General features: G+C 39.6%; 1 protein-coding gene across 17 annotated transcripts in view; it reads left to right on the forward strand.

Annotated features, from left to right (window-relative positions):
* LOC127379519 (uncharacterized) overlaps positions 1-21,947 on the forward strand; it is a 43,268-nt gene continuing 21,321 nt past the window's right edge. For 6 of the 17 annotated variants that reach the window (XM_051429200.1, XM_051429201.1, XM_051429202.1 and 3 more), the window contains exons 1-8: positions 1-157; positions 3,072-3,131; positions 3,256-3,431; positions 3,563-3,627; positions 3,824-3,993; positions 9,097-9,254; positions 9,386-9,450; positions 11,945-12,114. In XM_051429200.1, coding sequence (XP_051285160.1) covers positions 3,089-3,131; positions 3,256-3,431; positions 3,563-3,627; positions 3,824-3,993; positions 9,097-9,254; positions 9,386-9,450; positions 11,945-12,114 — 847 coding nt within the window. In that variant the 5' untranslated portion in view covers positions 1-157; positions 3,072-3,088. The other 11 variants (XM_051429205.1, XM_051429206.1, XM_051429208.1 and 8 more) reach the window with 8 other exon arrangements.

Raw genomic sequence — 21,947 nt, forward strand, 5'->3', positions numbered from 1 at the left:
TACTCTTACAGACAGGTTGTGTTTGCGGCGTCACATATGTGAAATGGATTAAATAAATAACGATATTGTAGATTGTACATGAAATCCACACTTGAGAAGAAGGGACTATAAATATTTCTTCTAAGTAGTATCTATTTCTTTTTCTAATTGGAGATTGGTAAGTACATCTTTCAGTCTCTTTAGGTTTACTTTACTACACTTACATATACAACTTACGTCAGTATACTTATCCTAAATTGACAAAAAGTTAGCATTAGATAATGCCTCATTTGCATATTTAACCATAAAGTTTCAGAAAACTTGTAATACAAGTAATCACCTGGGGAAGTTTTATAGTAATATCTATTAGTTAAAATGTTTGCATCTTCTTTAAGTGATATTGCGAGAGTGCACCATCACATAAAGACTTTGACCTGGGTAGTTTTGCTGAAGACTGAAGACAATGGCTGTCTACAAACTAATTCTCACTGTACTGAATGTTTGCTCCTGTCTTCACCCACTTTTACGATGGGAAAATGAACACCATAGAACAAGGCTACCAATAATAAACCTTATTCTCGGTTTTTCAATGCAGTGGAATTGGAGACATCTGTACAGACTTTGATGAATGATTCACACATGCAAAATTGCATAGGCATTTGACAATTGATGTGAGTCAGTCAGTGTAATGAGTAGAGATGTCACCAGAACTGATTTCTGTACCAAGTCGATGCCTGTGTTTTGAAAACGTGACAGTACTCGTTATTCTACAGGACAGTAAGTACCATGGGTACCGGGATATCAATTCGTCCTGACCTAATGGTGCACCTCCTCTACAGACTATCGCACATGTTCGCACATGAGTATATATAGATATAGTGTTTATTTACCAGGGCGAACCAGGCGCAGCAAAAGTGAACAGCAGTGAAAACATCAGCTGGTGCCTATGGACCACTTTGTTTTCAATCATTTTGATAGGCTACGTCAATAACTACGAGCCTCATCCAAACCTGCCACCACCTCACCTGCTGTTGTTAAAATGGAATTGCGGGTGAAAAAATCTTAAATGTGAGTTGTGTTTTTTGGACAGTGAACTTACTGCTGAATAAGGACAACAGAGACACAAACAGAAAGAGTTTCTGGTATCGTGACATGCCTAGTGATGAGTTTCTTTTAGAACTTTGAGTCTCTATTTTATATAAATGTAATATTTTATTAACAATGCATGTGATGCAAATAAATGTGTTATTTATTTGTTTTACTAATCATATGTACTATATTTTTTGCACAACATAGTTTACTTTAGCTTGTAATGAACAGAAAATTCTGGTTTATGTCAGGCTCAGGCTACAAAGGATTCATTTACTGACATTAAATTTTTTATAGTATTGATGTTGATTTGAGCTGTACCTAAGTTTCTACAAGACAACTTCCGCTTGATCGTGTTTTACCTGCATATCAGCAGTACATTGACTGCTCTACTCAATACAGTCAGGTACTGGACAACTGTTTCCAGAGCATACAGATCGTTCCAGCTGCTGGGTCTTGGTCCGTTTTTCTTGGTTCTGCATACCAACCAATTATTCAAAGAGAGAAATCTTTTACTAGAATATGTAAGTCCTTGTCAGAGAATACAGTACAGCCTTAGAGGCTGTGTTAAATGTACATAATGGGATGGTCTTGTTGATCCAAGCTCAGATATTAAGCAGAAAGTCTTTAATAATAAACCATGGGTAACAAAGGAGTTAAAAGAATCTAAAATAAAAACAAATGGGTATTTTCTGCGGGCCAAAAAAAGGGAGAGAAATTTAATAAAGAGGTCAAGCGAGCAGTGAGACAGGCGAACTATCGATACTTTTAACATGGGGACAAATGTTCAGCCTGGAGAAGAATCAAAACTATTTCAGGAACAAACATCAGTGTAGGACCAAAGTCTGTTCATGCCACAGATGAGACCACATTAATGAAGTAAGTTATTCAATCATTTTGACACTCAGGATTTTGCCAAACTTCTATCCAAAACTCTCACCTGTGAATCCAGCAAGTCTCCACCCAGTCTGTTGCCAAACATTTGAAAAGGATCAACAACTTGGGCTTGGTCGCCCTATGGAATATGTGGAAGGACATACATCACTGAAGTATTTCAAAGACTATTCCAGCTCTCTTTAGAGTTTGGGGTTGTTCCTGATCTCTGGAACAAATTCTGGTATCCCGTTCCAACTTTGTCCAATCTGGAGAAAAAACTCCACGAAGAAGCTGTCTTCAAGGGCAGGCAGCATAATTTCAGTGTGGCGACTAGGGGAGGAGGGAGGGGCCTGTGTACTGTGTCTCACATTTACTTGTAACAAAGTATAACAATCCTTAGTAAGGTACCTTGATAATTATTACAGTGTTCACCTGGTAGACCAGCTGTAGCGTAACAGATGAGAACATAAAGGTTAACTGTTTTCACCTGCCATTCTCTTACCTCTCTGTGCTTCCTCAAAACTTCTGGGTAACAATCGTGTGACTTTAGATACAAAAAACTTATCTTATCTTATGTATAACTTTATCGTCATACATTTAACAAAGGTAACATAATAACTCACACCATTACCCACAATAACAGAAAACAAGATGCATGATAACTACATAAAAAAACAATAAAGAAACTTTATTGTAAAAGTCATACATATGACTTCCTGTGTTGTTGGGGAAATATGCATACACCCATCTAGACAGCATCAGTTACACATTGTCAGCAATACAAATCTCTGATTCCTTGTATGAATATTTATATTGTACCAGATTCATTTTTTATTACCTTTTTCCTCAGAGATTAAACATGTCAGTATTTTAACCTTTTTTTTCCTCAACCAATTAAAGGGTAGCATATCAGCTTCCACAAATTTTTGTTTAACACAGGTAGATCTATTCTTGTTTTTGGCTCATTATGAAAAGAAAAATAATATTCTCACCATGTTAATAATGTATTATAATTTATTGTTATATAAATACATACTACATAAAAAAATATGCAAATATATAATTAACATATAAGCTGTTAGTAGGCAGGTGTAGTAATTAACTCTCTGTGCTGACTGATTTCACAGATTCAAGACCAGAAAAGATGGGTGTTGGACCCATCTTATCAATTTTGATGATATGTATGGGTAAGTTAGTAATTATAGTAATGAAAAAATAAAACTTAAGGTGTTATTTAAAAAACATTTGCAGATTAATGTAACAACTAATATTTACATTCTGTCATAATGATTATTAATATTTTAACAACAGGATCAACCACAACTGGTGGGTCAACAACAACTACAAGGCCAAGGACAACTGGAATCACTGCAGCTCCTTCACCAGTTGTGCTTCTCACAGCAACCTTGCAAGAACCATTTGTGGAAGAACTCAACAATCGCAGCAGCACGGAATACAGAAATCTTGAAAGACAAGTTGTAGCAATCGTACGTACAATTTTAAGTAAATTCTAACAATTGTTGCTGTTGTGACTCAACTTTAAATTCTGTTTGATTTCACTTAAAAAGCCCTGTGACTTTAATGCTTCATGTTTCTCACCACTGTTTCCCGCTTACAGTGCGACTTCATCTTCAATGAGAGATTCGGGCTTCTTTTCATCCGCACCTTTGTCATTCAATTTCGGTAATGTTTTCCCCCTTTAAGTCTCTGACCTAAAGTTAATCAACTTATAGCTAGAGAAGGATCTTGTGGGAATTGGTCATGTGTAATAAAGAATTTGAGTGAATTTTTAGAAAAAAAATGTAAAGTCAAAGTTTAGCATACGTGATATTTTAAAATAAAACCGGTTGATTAAAGAAATGTACTTTTCTGATGCAAGGCCACAAATGGGAAACATCCAAGCAGAGGTGGGGCTCGAGTTCAACAACACGGCATCACCCGATCAAATCCCACAGGCCGATGTTGCTGCAGAAACCTTGAGAGTTGCTGTGAATAACACAAGCAACACCTTCAACCTCACTATCGATCCAGCCTCCATCGAAGTCATTCGTAAGTAAACATTTACCACGTGTACCTAAATAGCCACCACAAAGTATCAGTGCTTGGCAATGTGCCAAATAATGTTTACCTTGACTCCTCATTCACTGATCTTCACCTATAGGATCAACAACAACTACAAGGCCAAGGACAACTGGAATCACTGCAGCTCCTTCACCAGTTGTGCTTCTCACAGCAACCCTGCAAGAACCATTTGTGGAAGAACTCAACAATAGCAGCAGCGCGGAATACAGAAATCTTGAAAGACAAGTTGTAGCAATCGTACGTACAATTTTAAGTAAATTCTAACAATTGTTGCTGTTGTGACTCAACTTTAAATTCTGTTTGATTTCACTTAAAAAGCCCTGTGACTTTAATGCTTCATGTTTCTCACCACTGTTTCCCGCTTACAGTGCGACTTCATCTTCAGTGAGAGATTCAGGCTTCTTTTCATCCGCACCTTTGTCATTCAATTTCGGTAACGTTTTCCCCCTTTAAGTCTCTGACCTAAAGTTAATCAACTCATAACTAGAGAAGGATCTTGTGGGAATTGGTCATGTGTAATAAAGAATTTGAGTGAATTGTTAGAAAAAAAATGTAAAGTCAAAGTTTAGCAAACGTGATATTTTAAAATAAAACCGGTTGATTAAAGAAATGTGCTTTTGTGATGATAGGCCACAAATGGGAAACATCCAAGCAGAGGTGGGGCTCGAGTTCAACAACACGGCATCACCCGATCGAATCCCACAGGCCGATGTTGTTGCAGAAACCTTGAGAGTTGCTGTGAATAACGCAAGCAACACCTTCAACCTCAGTATCGATCCAGCCTCCATCGAAGTCATTCGTAAGTAAACATTTACCACGTGTACCTAAATATCCACCACAAAGTATCAGTGCTTGGCAATGTGCCAAATAATGTTTACCTTGACTCCTCATTCACTGATCTACACCTATAGGATCAACAACAACTACAAGGCCAAGGACAACTGGAATCACTGCAGCTCCTTCACCAGTTGTGCTTCTCACAGCAACCTTGCAAGAACCATTTGTAGAAGAACTCAACAATCGCAGCAGCGCGGAATACAGAAATCTTGAAAGACAAGTTGTAGCAATCGTACGTACAATTTTAAGTAAATTCTAACAATTGTTGCTGTTGTGACTCAACTTTAAATTCTGTTTGATTTCACTTAAAAAGCCCTGTGACTTTGATGCTTCATGTTTCTCACCACTGTTTCCCGCTTACAGTGCGACTTCATCTTCAGTGAGAGATTCAGGCTTCTTTTCATCCGCACCTTTGTCATTCAATTTCGGTAACGTTTTCCCCCTTTAAGACTCTGACCTAAAGTTAATCAACTCATAACTAGAGAAGGATCTTGTGGGAATTGGTCATGTGTAATAAAGAATTTGAGTGAATTGTTAGAAAAAAAATGTAAAGTCAAAGTTTAGCAAACGTGATATTTTAAAATAAAACCGGTTGATTAAAGAAATGTGCTTTTGTGATGATAGGCCACAAATGGGAAACATCCAAGCAGAGGTGGGGCTCGAGTTCAACAACACGGCATCACCCGATCGAATCCCACAGGCCGATGTTGTTGCAGAAACCTTGAGAGTTGCTGTGAATAACGCAAGCAACACCTTCAACCTCAGTATCGATCCAGCCTCCATCGAAGTCATTCGTAAGTAAACATTTACCACGTGTACCTAAATATCCACCACAAAGTATCAGTGCTTGGCAATGTGCCAAATAATGTTTACCTTGACTCCTCATTCACTGATCTACACCTATAGGATCAACAACAACTACAAGGCCAAGGACAACTGGAATCACTGCAGCTCCTTCACCAGTTGTGCTTCTCACAGCAACCCTGCAAGAACCATTTGCAGAAGAATTCAACAATAGCAGCAGCGCGGAATACAGAAATCTTGAAAGACAAGTTGTAGCAATCGTACGTACAATTTTAAGTAAATTCTAACAATTGTTGCTGTTGTGACTCAACTTTAAATTCTGTTTGATTTCACTTAAAAAGCCCTGTGACTTTGATGCTTCATGTTTCTCACCACTGTTTCCCGCTTACAGTGCGACTTCATCTTCAGTGAGAGATTCGGGCTTCTTTTCATCCGCACCTTTGTCATTCAATTTCGGTAACGTTTTCCCCCTTTAAGTCTCTGACCTAAAGTTAATCAACTCATAGCTAGAGAAGGATCTTGTGGGAATTGGTCATGTGTAATAAAGAATTTGAGTGAATTGTTAGAAAAAAAATGTAAAGTCAAAGTTTAGCAAACGTGATATTTTAAAATAAAACCGGTTGATTAAAGAAATGTGCTTTTGTGATGATAGGCCACAAATGGGAAACATCCAAGCAGAGGTGGGGCTCGAGTTCAACAACACGGCATCACCCGATCGAATCCCACAGGCCGATGTTGTTGCAGAAACCTTGAGAGTTGCTGTGAATAACGCAAGCAACACCTTCAACCTCAGTATCGATCCAGCCTCCATCGAAGTCATTCGTAAGTAAACATTTACCACGTGTACCTAAATATCCACCACAAAGTATCAGTGCTTGGCAATGTGCCAAATAATGTTTACCTTGACTCCTCATTCACTGATCTACACCTATAGGATCAACAACAACTACAAGGCCAAGGACAACTGGAATCACTGCAGCTCCTTCACCAGTTGTGCTTCTCACAGCAACCTTGCAAGAACCATTTGTAGAAGAACTCAACAATCGCAGCAGCGCGGAATACAGAAATCTTGAAAGACAAGTTGTAGCAATCGTACGTACAATTTTAAGTAAATTCTAACAATTGTTGCTGTTGTGACTCAACTTTAAATTCTGTTTGATTTTACTTAAAAAGCCCTGTGACTTTAATGCTTCATGTTTCTCACCACTGTTTCCCGCTTACAGTGCGACTTCATCTTCAGTGAGAGATTCGGGCTTCTTTTCATCCGCACCTTTGTCATTCAATTTCGGTAACGTTTTCCCCCTTTAAGTCTCTGACCTAAAGTTAATCAACTCATAACTAGAGAAGGATCTTGTGGGAATTGGTCATGTGTAATAAAGAATTTGAGTGAATTGTTAGAAAAAAAATGTAAAGTCAAAGTTTAGCAAACGTGATATTTTAAAATAAAACCGGTTGATTAAAGAAATGTGCTTTTGTGATGATAGGCCACAAATGGGAAACATCCAAGCAGAGGTGGGGCTCGAGTTCAACAACACGGCATCACCCGATCGAATCCCACAGGCCGATGTTGTTGCAGAAACCTTGAGAGTTGCTGTGAATAACGCAAGCAACACCTTCAACCTCAGTATCGATCCAGCCTCCATCGAAGTCATTCGTAAGTAAACATTTACCACGTGTACCTAAATATCCACCACAAAGTATCAGTGCTTGGCAATGTGCCAAATAATGTTTACCTTGACTCCTCATTCACTGATCTACACCTATAGGATCAACAACAACTACAAGGCCAAGGACAACTGGAATCACTGCAGCTCCTTCACCAGTTGTGCTTCTCACAGCAACCCTGCAAGAACCATTTGCAGAAGAATTCAACAATAGCAGCAGCGCGGAATACAGAAATCTTGAAAGACAAGTTGTAGCAATCGTACGTACAATTTTAAGTAAATTCTAACAATTGTTGCTGTTGTGACTCAACTTTAAATTCTGTTTGATTTCACTTAAAAAGCCCTGTGACTTTGATGCTTCATGTTTCTCACCACTGTTTCCCGCTTACAGTGCGACTTCATCTTCAGTGAGAGATTCGGGCTTCTTTTCATCCGCACCTTTGTCATTCAATTTCGGTAACGTTTTCCCCCTTTAAGTCTCTGACCTAAAGTTAATCAACTCATAACTAGAGAAGGATCTTGTGGGAATTGGTCATGTGTAATAAAGAATTTGAGTGAATTGTTAGAAAAAAATGTAAAGTCAAAGTTTAGCAAACGTGATATTTTAAAATAAAACCGGTTGATTAAAGAAATGTGCTTTTGTGATGATAGGCCACAAATGGGAAACATCCAAGCAGAGGTGGGGCTCGAGTTCAACAACACGGCATCACCCGATCGAATCCCACAGGCCGATGTTGTTGCAGAAACCTTGAGAGTTGCTGTGAATAACGCAAGCAACACCTTCAACCTCAGTATCGATCCAGCCTCCATCGAAGTCATTCGTAAGTAAACATTTACCACGTGTACCTAAATATCCACCACAAAGTATCAGTGCTTGGCAATGTGCCAAATAATGTTTACCTTGACTCCTCATTCACTGATCTACACCTATAGGATCAACAACAACTACAAGGCCAAGGACAACTGGAATCACTGCAGCTCCTTCACCAGTTGTGCTTCTCACAGCAACCTTGCAAGAACCATTTGTAGAAGAACTCAACAATCGCAGCAGCGCGGAATACAGAAATCTTGAAAGACAAGTTGTAGCAATCGTACGTACAATTTTAAGTAAATTCTAACAATTGTTGCTGTTGTGACTCAACTTTAAATTCTGTTTGATTTTACTTAAAAAGCCCTGTGACTTTAATGCTTCATGTTTCTCACCACTGTTTCCCGCTTACAGTGCGACTTCATCTTCAGTGAGAGATTCGGGCTTCTTTTCATCCGCACCTTTGTCATTCAATTTCGGTAACGTTTTCCCCCTTTAAGTCTCTGACCTAAAGTTAATCAACTCATAACTAGAGAAGGATCTTGTGGGAATTGGTCATGTGTAATAAAGAATTTGAGTGAATTGTTAGAAAAAAAATGTAAAGTCAAAGTTTAGCAAACGTGATATTTTAAAATAAAACCGGTTGATTAAAGAAATGTGCTTTTGTGATGATAGGCCACAAATGGGAAACATCCAAGCAGAGGTGGGGCTCGAGTTCAACAACACGGCATCACCCGATCGAATCCCACAGGCCGATGTTGTTGCAGAAACCTTGAGAGTTGCTGTGAATAACGCAAGCAACACCTTCAACCTCAGTATCGATCCAGCCTCCATCGAAGTCATTCGTAAGTAAACATTTACCACGTGTACCTAAATATCCACCACAAAGTATCAGTGCTTGGCAATGTGCCAAATAATGTTTACCTTGACTCCTCATTCACTGATCTACACCTATAGGATCAACAACAACTACAAGGCCAAGGACAACTGGAATCACTGCAGCTCCTTCACCAGTTGTGCTTCTCACAGCAACCTTGCAAGAACCATTTGTAGAAGAACTCAACAATCGCAGCAGCGCGGAATACAGAAATCTTGAAAGACAAGTTTTAGCAATCGTACGTACAATTTTAAGTAAATTCTAACAATTGTTGCTGTTGTGACTCAACTTTAAATTCTGTTTGATTTTACTTAAAAAGCCCTGTGACTTTAATGCTTCATGTTTCTCACCACTGTTTCCCGCTTACAGTGCGACTTCATCTTCAGTGAGAGATTTGGGCTTCTTTTCATCCGCACCTTTGTCATTCAATTTCGGTAACGTTTTCCCCCTTTAATTTCAATTCAATTCAATTTTATTTGTATAGTGCCAATTCATAACAGAAGTTATCTCAGGACACTTTTCAAATAGAGCAGGTCTAGACCGAACTCTTTAACATTAATTACAGAGACCCAACAGTACCACCATGAGCAAGCACTTGGCGACAAGGGCAAGGAAAACTGCCTGTTAAAGGCAGAAACCTAGGACAGATCCTCCGGCTCTAGGTGGGTGGTCGTCTGTCTCGACCAGTTGGGGTGGAGAGAGAGAGAGAGAGAGAGAGAGGCGAGAGAGGCGAGAGACAGACAGACAGACAGGTGCCAGCACAACACTCTAAGTCTCTGACCTAAAGTTAATCAACTCATAACTAGAGAAGGATCTTGTGGGAATTGGTCATGTGTAATAAAGAATTTGAGTGAATTGTTAGAAAAAAATGTAAAGTCAAAGTTTAGCAAACGTGATATTTTAAAATAAAACCGGTTGATTAAAGAAATGTGCTTTTGGGATGATAGGCCACAAATGGGAAACATCCAAGCAGAGGTGGGGCTAGAGTTCAACAACACGGCATCACCCGATCGAATCCCACAGGCCGATGTTGTTGCAGAAACCTTGAGAGTTGCTGTGAATAACGCAAGCAACACCTTCAACCTCAGTATCGATCCAGCCTCCATCAAAGTCATTCGTAAGTAAACATTTACCACGTGTACCTAAATATCCACCACAAAGTATCAGTGCTTGGCAATGTGCCAAATAATGTTTACCTTGACTCCTCATTCACTGATCTACACCTATAGGATCAACAACAACTACAAGGCCAAGGACAACTGGAATCACTGCAGCTCCTTCACCAGTTGTGCTTCTCACAGCAACCTTGCAAGAACCATTTGTAGAAGAACTCAACAATCGCAGCAGCGCGGAATACAGAAATCTTGAAAGACAAGTTGTAGCAATCGTACGTACAATTTTAAGTAAATTCTTACAATTGTTGCTGTTGTGACTCAACTTTAAATTCTGTTTGATTTTACTTAAAAAGCCCTGTGACTTTAATGCTTCATGTTTCTCACCACTGTTTCCCGCTTACAGTGCGACTTCATCTTCAGTGAGAGATTCGGGCTTCTTTTCATCCGCACCTTTGTCATTCAATTTCGGTAACGTTTTCCCCCTTTAAGTCTCTGACCTAAAGTTAATCAACTCATAACTAGAGAAGGATCTTGTGGGAATTGGTCATGTGTAATAAAGAATTTGAGTGAATTGTTAGAAAAAAATGTAAAGTCAAAGTTTAGCAAACGTGATATTTTAAAATAAAACCGGTTGATTAAAGAAATGTGCTTTTGTGATGATAGGCCACAAATGGGAAACATCCAAGCAGAGGTGGGGCTCGAGTTCAACAACACGGCATCACCCGATCGAATCCCACAGGCCGATGTTGTTGCAGAAACCTTGAGAGTTGCTGTGAATAACGCAAGCAACACCTTCAACCTCAGTATCGATCCAGCCTCCATCGAAGTCATTCGTAAGTAAACATTTACCACGTGTACCTAAATATCCACCACAAAGTATCAGTGCTTGGCAATGTGCCAAATAATGTTTACCTTGACTCCTCATTCACTGATCTACACCTATAGGATCAACAACAACTACAAGGCCAAGGACAACTGGAATCACTGCAGCTCCTTCACCAGTTGTGCTTCTCACAGCAACCTTGCAAGAACCATTTGTAGAAGAACTCAACAATCGCAGCAGCGGAATACAGAAATCTTGAAAGACAAGTTGTAGCAATCGTACGTACAATTTTAAGTAAATTCTAACAATTGTTGCTGTTGTGACTCAACTTTAAATTCTGTTTGATTTTACTTAAAAAGCCCTGTTACTTTAATGCTTCATGTTTCTCACCACTGTTTCCCGCTTACAGTGCGACTTCATCTTCAGTGAGAGATTCGGGCTTCTTTTCATCCGCACCTTTGTCATTCAATTTCGGTAACGTTTTCCCCCTTTAATTTCATTCAATTCATTTATTTGTATAGCGCCAATTCATAACAGAAGTTATCTCAGGACACTTTTCAAATAGAGCAGGTCTAGACCAAACTCTTTAACATTAATTACAGAGACCCAACAGTACCACCATGAGCAAGCACTTGGCGACAAGGGCAAGGAAAAATGCCTGTTAAAGGCAGAAACCTGGGACAGATCCTCCGGCTCTAGGTGGGTGGTCGTCTGTCTCACCAGTTGGGGTGAGAGAGAGAGAGAGAGAGAGAGAGAGAGAGGCAGAGAGAGAGCGAGACAGACGACAGACAGGTGCACAGCAACAACACTCTAAGTCTCTGACCTAAAGTTAATCAACTCATAACTAGAGAAGGATCTTGTGGGAATTGGTCATGTGTAATAAAGAATTTGAGTGAATTGTTAGGAAAAAAATGTAAAGTCAAAGTTTAGCAAACGTGATATTTTAAAATAAAACCGGTTGATTAAAGAAATGTGCTTTTGGGATGATAGGCCACAAATGGGAAACATCCAAGCAGAGGTGGGGCTAGAGTTCAACAACACGGCATCACCCGATCGAATCCCACAGGCCGATGTTGTTGCAGAAACCTTGAGAGTTGCTGTGAATAACGCAAGCAACACCTTCAACCTCAGTATCGATCCAGCCTCCATCAAAGTCATTCGTAAGTAAACATTTACCACGTGTACCTAAATATCCACCACAAAGTATCAGTGCTTGGCAATGTGCCAAATAATGTTTACCTTGACTCCTCATTCACTGATCTACACCTATAGGATCAACAACAACTACAAGGCCAAGGACAACTGGAATCACTGCAGCTCCTTCACCAGTTGTGCTTCTCACAGCAACCTTGCAAGAACCATTTGTAGAAGAACTCAACAATCGCAGCAGCGCGGAATACAGAAATCTTGAAAGACAAGTTGTAGCAATCGTACGTACAATTTTAAGTAAATTCTTACAATTGTTGCTGTTGTGACTCAACTTTAAATTCTGTTTGATTTTACTTAAAAAGCCCTGTGACTTTAATGCTTCATGTTTCTCACCACTGTTTCCCGCTTACAGTGCGACTTCATCTTCAGTGAGAGATTCGGGCTTCTTTTCATCCGCACCTTTGTCATTCAATTTCGGTAACGTTTTCCCCCTTTAAGTCTCTGACCTAAAGTTAATCAACTCATAACTAGAGAAGGATCTTGTGGGAATTGGTCATGTGTAATAAAGAATTTGAGTGAATTGTTAGAAAAAAAATGTAAAGTCAAAGTTTAGCAAACGTGATATTTTAAAATAAAACCGGTTGATTAAAGAAATGTGCTTTTGTGATGATAGGCCACAAATGGGAAACATCCAAGCAGAGGTGGGGCTCGAGTTCAACAATACGGCATCACCCGATCGAATCCCACAGGCCGATGTTGTTGCAGAAACCTTGAGAGTTGCTGTGAATAACGCAAGCAACACCTTCAACCTCAGTATCGATCCAGCCTCCATCGAAGTCATTCGTAAGTAAACATTTACCACGTGTACCTAAATATCCACCACAAAGTATCAGTGCTTGGCAATGTGCCAAATAATGTTTACCTTGACTCCTCATTCACTGATCTACACCTATAGGATCAACAACAACTACAAGGCCAAGGACAACTGGAATCACTGAAGTTTCTTCAGCAGTTGTGCTTCTCACAGCAACCTTGCAAGAACCATTTGTGGAAGAACTCAACAATCGCAGCAGCGCGGAATACAGAAATCTTGAAAGACAAGTTGTAGCAATCGTACGTACAATTTTAAGTAAATTCTAACAATTGTTGCTGTTGTGACTCAACTTTAAATTCTGTTTGATTTTACTTAAAAAGCCCTGTGACTTTAATGCTTCATGTTTCTCACCACTGTTTCCCTCTTACAGTGCGACTTCATCTTCAGTGAGAGATTCGGGCTTCTTTTCATCCGCACCTTTGTCATTCAATTTTTTGTAACGTTTTCCCCCTTTAAGTCTCTGACCTAAAGTTAATCAACTCATAGCTAGAGAAGGATCTTGTGGGAATTGGTCATGTGTAATAAAGAATTTGAGTGAATTGTTAGAAAAAAAATGTAAAGTCAAAGTTTAGCAAACGTGATATTTTAAAATAAAACCGGTTGATTAAAGAAATGTGCTTTTGTGATGATAGGCCACAAATGGGAAACATCCAAGCAGAGGTGGGGCTCGAGTTCAACAACACGGCATCACCCGATCGAATCCCACAGGCCGATGTTGTTGCAGAAACCTTGAGAGTTGCTGTGAATAACGCAAGCAACACCTTCAACCTCAGTATCGATCCAGCCTCCATCGAAGTCATTCGTAAGTAAACATTTACCACGTGTACCTAAATATCCACCACAAAGTATCAGTGCTTGGCAATGTGCCAAATAATGTTTACCTTGACTCCTCATTCACTGATCTACACCTATAGGATCAACAACAACTACAAGGCCAAGGACAACTGGAATCACTGCAGCTCCTTCACCAGTTGTGCTTCTCACAGCAACCTTGCAAGAACCATTTGTAGAAGAACTCAACAATCGCAGCAGCGCGGAATACAGAAATCTTGAAAGACAAGTTTTAGCAATCGTACGTACAATTTTAAGTAAATTCTAACAATTGTTGCTGTTGTGACTCAACTTTAAATTCTGTTTGATTTTACTTAAAAAGCCCTGTGACTTTAATGCTTCATGTTTCTCACCACTGTTTCCCGCTTACAGTGCGACTTCATCTTCAGTGAGAGATTTGGGCTTCTTTTCATCCGCACCTTTGTCATTCAATTTCGGTAACGTTTTCCCCCTTTAATTTCAATTCAATTCAATTTTATTTGTATAGTGCCAATTCATAACAGAAGTTATCTCAGGACACTTTTCAAATAGAGCAGGTCTAGACCGAACTCTTTAACATTAATTACAGAGACCCAACAGTACCACCATGAGCAAGCACTTGGCGACAAGGGCAAGGAAAAACTGCCTGTTAAAAGGCAGAAACCTAGGACAGATCCTCCGGCTCTAGGTGGGTGGTCGTCTGTCTCGACCAGTTGGGGTGAGAGAGAGAGAGAGAGAGAGAGAGAGGCAGAGAGAGAGAGCGAGAGACAGACAGACAGACAGGTGCACAGCAACAACACTCTAAGTCTCTGACCTAAAGTTAATCAACTCATAACTAGAGAAGGATCTTGTGGGAATTGGTCATGTGTAATAAAGAATTTGAGTGAATTGTTAGAAAAAAAATGTAAAGTCAAAGTTTAGCAAACGTGATATTTTAAAATAAAACCGGTTGATTAAAGAAATGTGCTTTTGTGATGATAGGCCACAAATGGGAAACATCCAAGCAGAGGTGGGGCTAGAGTTCAACAACACGGCATCACCCGATCGAATCCCACAGGCCGATGTTGTTGCAGAAACCTTGAGAGTTGCTGTGAATAACGCAAGCAACACCTTCAACCTCAGTATCGATCCAGCCTCCATCGAAGTCATTCGTAAGTAAACATTTACCACGTGTACCTAAATATCCACCACAAAGTATCAGTGCTTGGCAATGTGCCAAATAATGTTTACCTTGACTCCTCATTCACTGATCTACACCTATAGGATCAACAACAACTACAAGGCCAAGGACAACTGGAATCACTGCAGCTCCTTCACCAGTTGTGCTTCTCACAGCAACCTTGCAAGAACCATTTGTAGAAGAACTCAACAATCGCAGCAGCGCGGAATACAGAAATCTTGAAAGACAAGTTTTAGCAATCGTACGTACAATTTTAAGTAAATTCTAACAATTGTTGCTGTTGTGACTCAACTTTAAATTCTGTTTGATTTTACTTAAAAAGCCCTGTGACTTTAATGCTTCATGTTTCTCACCACTGTTTCCCGCTTACAGTGCGACTTCATCTTCAGTGAGAGATTTGGGCTTCTTTTCATCCGCACCTTTGTCATTCAATTTCGTAACGTTTTCCCCCTTTATTTAATTTAATTTAATTTTTTTTTTAAAGGGCCAATTATTAAAAAAAGATTTATCACAGAAAATTAAAAAAAAAGAGGGTTAAAACAAATTAAAAAAAATTAAAAAGAAAAAAAAAAAAAAAAAAAAAAAAAAACAAAAGAAAAGAAAAGGAAAAAAAAAAAAAAAAAAAAAAAAAAAAAAAAAAAAAAAAAGAAGGGGGGGCGTGGGGAGAGAGAGAGAGAGAGAGAGAGAGGCAGAGGGGGCACAGACAGACAGGTGCACCACACTCTAAGTCTCTGACCTAAAGTTAATCAACTCATAACTAGAGAAGGATCTTGTGGGAATTGGTCATGTGTAATAAAGAATTTGAGTGAATTGTTAGAAAAAAATGTAAAGTCAAAGTTTAGCAAACGTGATATTTTAAAATAAAACCGGTTGATTAAAGAAATGTGCTTTTGTGATGATAGGCCACAAATGGGAAACATCCAAGCAGAGGTGGGGCTCGAGTTCAACAACACGGCATCACCCGATCGAATCCCACAGGCCGATGTTGTTGCAGAAACCTTGAGAGTTGCTGTGAATAACGCAAGCAACACCTTCAACCTCAGTATCGATCCAGCCTCCATCGAAGTCATTCGTAAGTAAACATTTACCACGTGTACCTAAATATCCACCACAAAGTATCAGTGCTTGGCAATGTGCCAAATAATGTTTACCTTGACTCCTCATTCACTGATCTACACCTATAGGATCAACAACAACTACAAGGCCAAGGACAACTGGAATCACTGCAGCTCCTTCACCAGTTGTGCTTCTCACAGCAACCTTGCAAGAACCATTTGTAGAAGAACTCAACAATCGCAGCAGCGCGGAATACAGAAATCTTGAAAGACAAGTTGTAGCAATCGTACGTACAATTTTAAGTAAATTCTAACAATTGTTGCTGTTGTGACTCAACTTTAAATTCTGTTTGATTTTACTTAAAAAGCCCTGTGACTTTAATGCTTCATGTTTCTCACCACTGTTTCCCGCTTACAGTGCGACTTCATCTTCAGTGAGAGATTCGGGCTTCTTTTCATCCGCACCTTTGTCATTCAATTTCGGTAACGTTTTCCCCCTTTAAGTCTCTGACCTAAAGTTAATCAACTCATAACTAGAGAAGGATCTTGTGGGAATTGGTCATGTGTAATAAAGAATTTGAGTGAATTGTTAGAAAAAAAATGTAAAGTCAAAGTTTAGCAAACGTGATATTTTAAAATAAAACCGGTTGATTAAAGAAATGTGCTTTTGTGATGATAGGCCACAAATGGGAAACATCCAAGCAGAGGTGGGGCTCGAGTTCAACAACACGGCATCACCCGATCGAATCCCACAGGCCGATGTTGTTGCAGAAACCTTGAGAGTTGCTGTGAATAACGCAAGCAACACCTTCAACCTCAGTATCGATCCAGCCTCCATCGAAGTCATTCGTAAGTAAACATTTACCACGTGTACCTAAATATCCACCACAAAGTATCAGTGCTTGGCAATGTGCCAAATAATGTTTACCTTGACTCCTCATTCACTGATCTACACCTATAGGATCAACAACAACTACAAGGCCAAGGACAACTGGAATCACTGCAGTTCCTTCAGCAGTTGTGCTTCTCACAGCAACCTTGCAAGAACCATTTGTGGAAGAACTCAACAATCGCAGCAGCGCGGAATACAGAAATCTTGAAAGACAAGTTGTAGCAATCGTACGTACAATTTTAAGTAAATTCTAACAATTGTTGCTGTTGTGACTCAACTTTAAATTCTGTTTGATTTTACTTAAAAAGCCCTGTGACTTTAATGCTTCATGTTTCTCACCACTGTTTCCCGCTTACAGTGCGACTTCATCTTCAGTGAGAGATTCGGGCTTCTTTTCATCCGCACCTTTGTCATTCAATTTCGGTAACGTTTTCCCCCTTTAAGTCTCTGACCTAAAGTTAATCAACTCATAACTAGAGAAGGATCTTGTGGGAATTGGTCATGTGTAATAAAGAATTTGAGTGAATTGTTAGAAAAAAAATGTAAAGTCAAAGTTTAGCAAACGTGATATTTTAAAATAAAACCGGTTGATTAAAGAAATGTGCTTTTGTGATGCAAGGCCACAAATGGGAAACATCCAAGCAAAGGTGGGGCTCGAGTTCAACAACACGGCATCACCCGATCGAATCCCACAGGCCGATGTTGTTGCAGAAACCTTGAGAGTTGCTGTGAATAACGCAAGCAACACCTTCAACCTCAGTATCGATCCAGCCTCCATCGAAGTCATTCGTAAGTAAACATTTACCACGTGTACCTAAATATCCACCACAAAGTATCAGTGCTTGGCAATGTGCCAAATAATGTTTACCTTGACTCCTCATTCACTGATCTACACCTATAGGATCAACAACAACTACAAGGCCAAGGACAACTGGAATCACTGCAGCTCCTTCACCAGTTGTGCTTCTCACAGCAACCCTGCAAGAACCATTTGTAGAAGAACTCAACAATCGCAGCAGCGCGGAATACAGAAATCTTGAAAGACAAGTTGTAGCAATCGTACGTACAATTTTAAGTAAATTCAAACAATTGTTGCTGTTGTGACTCAACTTTAAATTTCTGTTTGATTTCACTTAAAAAGCCCTGTGACTTTTATGCTTCATGTTTCTCACCACTGTTTCCCGCTTACAGTGCGACTTCATCTTCAGTGAGAGATTCGGGCTTCTTTTCATCCGCACCTTTGTCATTCAATTTCGGTAACGTTTTCCCCCTTTAAGTCTCTGACCTAAAGGTAATCAACTCATAGCTAGAGAAGGATCTTGTGGGAATTGGTCATGTGTAATAAAGAATTTGAGTGAATTGTTAGAAAAAAAATTTAAAGTCAAAGTTTAGCAAACGTGATACATTAAAATAAAACCGGTTGATTAAAGAAATGTACTTTTGTGATGCAAGGCCACAAATGGGAAACATCCAAGCAGAGGTGGGGCTCGAGTTCAACAAAACGGCATCACCCGATCGAATCCCACAGGCCGATGTTGTTGCAGAAACCTTGAGAGTTGCTGTGAATAACGCAAGCAACACCTTCAACCTCAGTATCGATCCAGCCTCCATCGAAGTCATTCGTAAGTAAACATTTACCACGTGTACCTAAATATCCACCACAAAGTATCAGTGCTTGGCAATGTGCCAAATAATGTTTACCTTGACTCCTCATTCACTGATCTACACCTATAGGATCAACAACAACTACAAGGCCAAGGACAACTGGAATCACTGCAGCTCCTTCACCAGTTGTGCTTCTCACAGCAACCCTGCAAGAACCATTTGTAGAAGAACTCAACAATCGCAGCAGCGCGGAATACAGAAATCTTGAAAGACAAGTTGTAGCAATCGTACGTACAATTTTAAGTAAATTCTAACAATTGTTGCTGTTGTGACTCAACTTTAAATTCTGTTTGATTTTACTTAAAAAGCCCTGTGACTTTAATGCTTCATGTTTCTCACCACTGTTTCCCGCTTACAGTGCGACTTCATCTTCAGTGAGAGATTCGGGCTTCTTTTCATCCGCACCTTTGTCATTCAATTTCGGTAACGTTTTCCCCCTTTAAGACTCTGACCTAAAGTTAATCAACTCATAACTAGAGAAGGATCTTGTGGGAATTGGTCATGTGTAATAAAGAATTTGAGTGAATTGTTAGAAAAAAAATATAAAGTCAAAGTTTAGCAAACGTGATATTTTAAAATAAAACCGGTTGATTAAAGAAATGTACTTTTGTGATGATAGGCCACAAATGGGAAACATCCAAGCAGAGGTGGGGCTCGAGTTCAACAACACGGCATCACCCGATCGAATCCCACAGGCCGATGTTGTTGCAGAAACCTTGAGAGTTGCTGTGAATAACGCAAGCAACACCTTCAACCTCAGTATCGATCCAGCCTCCATCGAAGTCATTCGTAAGTAAACATTTACCACGTGTACCTAAATATCCACCACAAAGTATCAGTGCTTGGCAATGTGCCAAATAATGTTTACCTTGACTCCTCATTCACTGATCTACACCTATAGGATCAACAACAACTACAAGGCCAAGGACAACTGGAATCACTGCAGCTCCTTCACCAGTTGTGCTTCTCACAGCAACCCTGCAAGAACCATTTGTAGAAGAACTCAACAATCGCAGCAGCGCGGAATACAGAAATCTTGAAAGACAAGTTGTAGCAATCGTACGTACAATTTTAAGTAAATTCAAACAATTGTTGCTGTTGTGACTCAACTTTAAATTTCTGTTTGATTTTACTTAAAAAGCCCTGTGACTTTAATGCTTCATGTTTCTCACCACTGTTTCCCGCTTACAGTGCGACTTCATCTTCAGTGAGAGATTCGGGCTTCTTTTCATCCGCACCTTTGTCATTCAATTTCGGTAACGTTTTCCCCCTTTAAGTCTCTGACCTAAAGTTAATCAACTCATAACTAGAGAAGGATCTTGTGGGAATTGGTCATGTGTAATAAAGAATTTGAGTGAATTGTTAGAAAAAAAATGTAAAGTCAAAGTTTAGCAAACGTGATATTTTAAAATAAAACCGGTTGATTAAAGAAATGTGCTTTTGTGATGATAGGCCACAAATGGGAAACATCCAAGCAGAGGTGGGGCTCGAGTTCAACAACACGGCATCACCCGATCGAATCCCACAGGCCGATGTTGTTGCAGAAACCTTGAGAGTTGCTGTGAATAACGCAAGCAACACCTTCAACCTCAGTATCGATCCAGCCTCCATCGAAGTCATTCGTAAGTAAACATTTACCACGTGTACCTAAATATCCACCACAAAGTATCAGTGCTTGGCAATGTGCCAAATAATGTTTACCTTGACTCCTCATTCACTGATCTACACCTATAGGATCAACAACAACTACAAGGCCAAGGACAACTGGAATCACTGCAGCTCCTTCACCAGTTGTGCTTCTCACAGCAACCCTGCAAGAACCATTTGTAGAAGAACTCAACAATCGCAGCAGCGCGGAATACAGAAATCTTGAAAGACAAGTTGTAGCAATCGTACGTACAATTTTAAGTAAATTCTAACAATTGTTGCTGTTGTGACTCAACTTTAAATTTCTGTTTGATTTCACTTAAAAAGCCCTGTGACTTTTATGCTTCATGTTTCTCACCACTGTTTCCCGCTTACAGTGCGACTTCATCTTCAGTGAGAGATTCGGGCTTCTTTTCATCCGCACCTTTGTCATTCAATTTGGTAACGTTTTCCCCTTTAATTAATTCAATTTATAGCGCCAATTCATAACGAAGTTTTCTCAGCCCTTTAAGTCTCTGACCTAAAGTTAATCAACTCATAACTAGAGAAGGATCTTGTGGGAATTGGTCATGTGTAATAAAGAATTTGAGTGAATTGTTAGAAAAAAAATGTAAAGTCAAAGTTTAGCAAACGTGATATTTTAAAATAAAACCGGTTGATTAAAGAAATGTGCTTTTGTGATGATAGGCCACAAATGGGAAACATCCAAGCAGAGGTGGGGCTCGAGTTCAACAACACGGCATCACCCGATCGAATCCCACAGGCCGATGTTGTTGCAGAAACCTTGAGAGTTGCTGTGAATAACGCAAGCAACACCTTCAACCTCAGTATCGATCCAGCCTCCATCGAAGTCATTCGTAAGTAAACATTTACCACGTGTACCTAAATATCCACCACAAAGTATCAGTGCTTGGCAATGTGCCAAATAATGTTTACCTTGACTCCTCATTCACTGATCTACACCTATAGGATCAACAACAACTACAAGGCCAAGGACAACTGGAATCACTGCAGCTCCTTCACCAGTTGTGCTTCTCACAGCAACCTTGCAAGAACCATTTGTAGAAGAACTCAACAATCGCAGCAGCGCGGAATACAGAAATCTTGAAAGACAAGTTGTAGCAATCGTACGTACAATTTTAAGTAAATTCTAACAATTGTTGCTGTTGTGACTCAACTTTAAATTCTGTTTGATTTTACTTAAAAAGCCCTGTGACTTTAATGCTTCATGTTTCTCACCACTGTTTCCCGCTTACAGTGCGACTTCATCTTCAGTGAGAGATTCGGGCTTCTTTTCATCCGCACCTTTGTCATTCAATTTCGGTAACGTTTTCCCCCTTTAAGTCTCTGACCTAAAGTTAATCAACTCATAACTAGAGAAGGATCTTGTGGGAATTGGTCATGTGTAATAAAGAATTTGAGTGAATTATTAGAAAAAAAATTTAAAATCAAAGTTTAGCAAACGTGATATTTTAAAATAAAACCGGTTGATTAAAGAAATGTACTTTTGTGATGCAAGGCCACAAATGGGATACATCCAAGCAGAGGTGGGGCTCGAGTTCAACAACACGGCATCACCCGATCAAATCCCACAGGCCGATGTTGTTGCAGAAACCTTGAGAGTTGCTGTGAATAACGCAAGCAACACCTTCAACCTCAGTATCGATCCAGCCTCCATCGAAGTCATTCGTAAGTAAACATTTACCACGTGTACCTAAATA

Source organism: Dicentrarchus labrax, unplaced genomic scaffold, assembly GCF_905237075.1.
Source record: "Dicentrarchus labrax unplaced genomic scaffold, dlabrax2021, whole genome shotgun sequence".
Lineage (NCBI taxonomy): Eukaryota > Metazoa > Chordata > Actinopteri > Moronidae > Dicentrarchus > Dicentrarchus labrax.